Below are 4,608 nucleotides of genomic sequence, written 5' to 3'. Positions count from 1 at the left end.
CACGCATGATCAGTTCATTCACCCGAGGGAATCATAAGAAGTCCTGTGTTGAGATAGATAGGTAGTAACTCCAGTAGCAACCAGACGACGCTCTTCCATAGATCCTATACACTTATCTCCAAGGAACTCAACTCCGCACTCTATGATGCATGGTATCTATCGCGCATTTCGAAAAGTCAATCACCTTGCATCTTGTTGAGCATTAGACTACTAGTGGCCACTCCAAATCAGCAGATACGATTCTTGGAAATTGATCAATTATTTTTAGGCAAGCAACGCAATTACATCCCCAACTGGTTGTCCCCTCCTGGACCCATCAGAAACCCCCCGAGGACAGCTTGTCGCGGTATTGTACCGATACAGTATCGTCCGGAAAGGTAAGCTCCCCCTCAGCTCCCCGATATCGTTGAATCCCCTCGTCAGATAATCCGGTCATTTTATTTTATTTTATTTTTTACGACGTCTGGTCCTTTTTTTTCTTGAGCCCGTCTTTTTTCCATCATCAGAATAAACCACCCCCCCCATAATCCCCTTTGATCCCAATCCCTCCATCTTCTTGCTCTGCTTCATCATTCTCCTCATCCCCCTCTTCCTCACTTGTGCATCTTCTCTCATCCTCCGTGGCTCTTGTTCCTTCCGAGTTGCATTTGACCGTCGAAGCGACTCATTCCTTCTATCTCCTCATCTTCTTATAACTTATCTACCTACCTAATAATACCCCTTCGTCCTTTTAAACCGATCTCAAAAAGCTCTGTTGACGGGTATGTCGGCATTCCAAGGTTCCTTGAACGAGGTGGAAAGCGTCGTCTCTGTGTCTTTCGAGCTCTTCGCATTGCATCCGACTGTCTTTTCCTGACCCGGTGCTGATCAATTCGTTGAGAAACAGAGTAATCAGCCATCATGCCCTCGACTGCTCCTCTTGCCACCGCCGCCAATGGCGGTCTCAACGCCAACGACAACATCACTCGTTTCGAGCCTCCCAGCCGAGTGCTCTCTCCTCTCACCCACTCCCTCTTCCACAACAAGACGAGATGCTTCGTATAGTAAGTGATTGCGGGCTGCAGACAGGGTCAATGGCCGGAGCTGACGCCAATCATAGCGGTATGCAGCCCAGAGCTGTGCAAGGCATGCTCGACTTCGACTTCATTTGCAAGCGTAGCACGCCTTCTGTTGCTGGTATCATCTACACTTTTGGCGGCCAGTTCGTCAGCAAGATGTATGGATAACACCTCCCTCCGCTACGGTATTTCTATCAACAGCTGCTGACTCTGGAATCACAGGTACTGGGGTACCAGCGAGACTCTCCTTCCTGTCTACCAGGATGTCGCCAAAGCCATGGCCAAGCACCCTGACGTTGACACCGTCGTGAACTTCGCCTCCTCTCGTTCTGTCTACAGCTCCACCATGGAGTTGATGCAGTGCCCTCAGATTAAGTCCATCGCTATCATCGCCGAGGGTGTCCCCGAGAGAGTATGTCTCGCTTACATCTACACGCATAGAGTAAAGAGGCTAACAATGGGAACAGCGTGCTCGTGAGATCATGGTTACTGCCAAGGAGAAGGGTATCACCATCATTGGTCCTGCTACCGTTGGTGGTATCAAGCCTGGTGCTTTCAAGATCGGTAACACTGGTGGTATGATGGACAACATTGTTGCTTCGAAGCTCTACCGCAAGGGTTCCGTCGGCTATGTTTCCAAGTCCGGCGGTATGTCCAACGAATTGAACAACATCATTTCTCAGACCACCGATGGTGTCCACGAGGGTATCGCCATTGGTGGTGACCGCTACCCCGGTACCACTTTTATCGATCACCTGCTGCGTTACCAGGCCGATCCTGATTGCAAGATCCTCCTCTTGCTCGGTGAGGTCGGTGGTGTTGAGGAGTACCGTGTCATTGAAGCCGTGAAGAACGGCACCATCACCAAGCCTATTGTCGCCTGGGCCATCGGTACCTGCGCCAGCATGTTCAAGACTGAGGTTCAGTTCGGTCACGCTGGTGCCTCGGCTAACTCCCAGCTTGAGACCGCTGTGTACAAGAACAAGGCCATGAGAGAGGCCGGTATCCACGTTCCCGACACATTCGAGGAGCTTCCTCAGCTCCTCAAGCAGGTGTACGATGATCAGGTCAAGAAGGGTATCATCAAGCCCCAGCCCGAACCCCAGGTTCCCAAGATCCCCATCGACTACTCCTGGGCCCAGGAGTTGGGTCTCATCCGTAAGCCCGCTGCCTTCATTTCCACCATCACCGACGACCGTGGCCAGGAGCTCCTGTACGCCGGAATGCCCATCTCCGACGTTTTCAGAGAGGATATTGGCATTGGTGGTGTCATGTCCCTTCTGTGGTTCCGTCGCCGTTTGCCTCGCTATGCCAGCAAGTTTCTGGAGATGGTTCTCATGCTTACTGCTGACCACGGTCCGGCCGTGTCTGGTGCCATGAACACCATCATCACTACCCGTGCAGGCAAGGATCTGATCAGCGCCCTGGTCTCTGGTCTCCTGACCATCGGATCTCGCTTCGGTGGTGCTCTTGACGGTGCCGCTGAGGAGTTTACCAAGGCCTTCGACAAGGGCATGAGCCCTCGTGACTTTGTTGACACCATGAGAAAGGAGAACAAGCTGAGTATGTGACCATTCTAGATAACGAACATCTGTCGAGCAATTGCTGACCTCTGCATAGTCCCTGGTATTGGCCACCGCGTCAAGTCCCGGAACAACCCTGATCTGCGTGTCGAGTTGGTCAAGGAGTTCGTCAAGAAGCACTTCCCCAGCACCAAGCTCCTCGACTATGCCATCGCTGTCGAGACCGTCACCACCTCCAAGAAGGACAACCTCATTCTGAACGTCGATGGTTGCATTGCTGTCTGCTTCGTTGACCTGATGCGCAACTGCGGTGCTTTCTCGCCCGAGGAAGTTGAGGACTACATGAAAATGGGAGTTCTCAACGGTCTCTTCGTCCTTGGTCGCAGCATTGGTCTTATTGCTCACTACCTCGACCAGAAGAGACTGCGCACTGGTCTTTACAGACACCCCTGGGATGACATCACCTACCTGCTCCCCACCTTGCAGAAGGGTGGTGCCGAGGGTCGTGTTGAGGTTAACATTTAAGCTTTCTATTATCTCTCTTAATATTTCCCCCTTTTCCTTTTTCTCTTGTCGTTGCCGAACAGACCCGTGGCAGCCCACTGGATGATTCTGCGGAATTTGCGGTTTGACTCATAAAATCCGTCACATTGACGTTGGAGTTATGATGGCCTGTTTTTGCATTTGGTTCTGATTCTTCTCATTTGACACTATTTTTCAACTTTACATTCTGTATTGCGCATATGTGGCATGACTAGCTGATAGGCTAATGAATTCAACGCAAGAATTGAGACAGAAACATACCTTTTAGACATCCCGAAGCTTTGATGAGATTGACTGCCCAAATTTGTGATCAACATTGCTTTTCACGTACTACAGTATGCCAGATTGTCTTACGCCCTTGCAAAATACCCTCTGCTTCTTTCCCGGTTCACAATAATGTCTTGAATCTTCAAACTCCTGAGAGCAGCCGAGCATCACTTCGGAGACCGAGGGCTTGTAATGTCGCAGCCCGAGCCTCTACAGGTAGTTTTTTGCTCGGCAATTACGTAGATAGAGAGCGGCATGCTCTTCTCTTTTGCGTGGAGTTAGGTAATACACTAACAAAAATCAATTCACATAATTGTCGGAATATCTCTTGCAATCGAGACGCTGGCACTGTAAAATAGAGCATGTTGATATTCATAATTCAAGTATTCGGATTCTAAACTTCCCCACCAGTAATTGGTCCGAGCTCCTTCTATCAAAAGTTTATCGATATCGCGACAGTCGACTCAAGTTACAAGACTTGATATACTGAACCCGATCTCAAAATTCCCAAACGCTCAAGCACAGCATAAGGCTTCCCTTGCGATTACTGCAACGAATTAACGTACGCATACACGAAGAACTAGAGATCCGAGAACATCAACAAGACAACACAAAATGGTCCGCGTCAAACATCGCTACCTCCTCCTCGACATCCTCTACCCAGAACCCTCCTCCTGGCCCACCTCCTCAACAGCCAAAACAAAATCGCCCTCGCCCTCGCAAGCTGATGCTCAGGTCCGGATCCACTCGCCCACCTCGGATGCGCTGACGCCCGCCCTACTCGCGAAGATGGTGAGGGAGGAAGTCGCGGAGATTTTCGGGGATTGGGGTGTTGGCCGGCTGGGTGGGGTTGGGGCCGGTGGTGTTAGTGGTGCGTTTACCTCGTTTTTTCCTGTGTTGTGATGCTTGGTTTTGGTTTTTGACGTGAGCGGATAGTCAAGTATCTGTCGCCTGCTACATCGACGGCTATCATCCGGTGTCCTCGCGCATCGTTCCGTCTCGTCTGGACGGCTCTTACGTATATGTCGCAAGTACCGGATTTCAGTAATGGGGGGATGAAGAGGGCCGCTCCTGGGGCTGCGGGGAAGATGCGGTCGTGTGTGTTTCGTGTTGTGAAGGTGTCTGGGACGATGAGGAAGGCGGAGGAGGAGGCGATTCGGCGGGCGCGCAGGGAGATCTCGCGGCTGAAGGGGGCGGATGAGATGGGGGTTTTGGAA

At 51.1% G+C, this 4,608-nt stretch overlaps 2 protein-coding genes across 2 annotated transcripts; both read left to right on the top strand.

The window, feature by feature from the left end:
* Nucleotides 1-900: 900 nt before the first annotated feature.
* CDV56_100427 (putative ATP citrate lyase, subunit 1) lies at nt 901-3,106 on the top strand (the record flags this gene model as incomplete). The annotated part of the gene is made up of 5 exons (XM_026754046.1): nt 901-1,043; nt 1,100-1,216; nt 1,281-1,470; nt 1,526-2,621; nt 2,679-3,106. 5 exons carry the CDS (start codon nt 901-903, stop codon nt 3,104-3,106), a joined length of 1,974 nt encoding a protein of 657 aa, XP_026615349.1.
* A 900-nt stretch (nt 3,107-4,006) lies between these two features.
* On the top strand, nt 4,007-4,262 carry CDV56_100110 (uncharacterized protein; the record flags this gene model as incomplete). The annotated part of the gene is made up of 1 exon (XM_026753729.1): nt 4,007-4,262. A coding segment is annotated over one exon (256 nt), but the record flags the coding sequence as incomplete, so codon positions are not given.
* Nucleotides 4,263-4,608: the final 346 nt, after the last annotated feature.

This window comes from Aspergillus thermomutatus (assembly GCF_002237265.1).
Source record: "Aspergillus thermomutatus strain HMR AF 39 chromosome Unknown NODE_68, whole genome shotgun sequence".
NCBI lineage: Eukaryota > Fungi > Ascomycota > Eurotiomycetes > Eurotiales > Aspergillaceae > Aspergillus > Aspergillus thermomutatus.
This window is presented reverse-complemented; position numbering and strand designations above follow the sequence as displayed.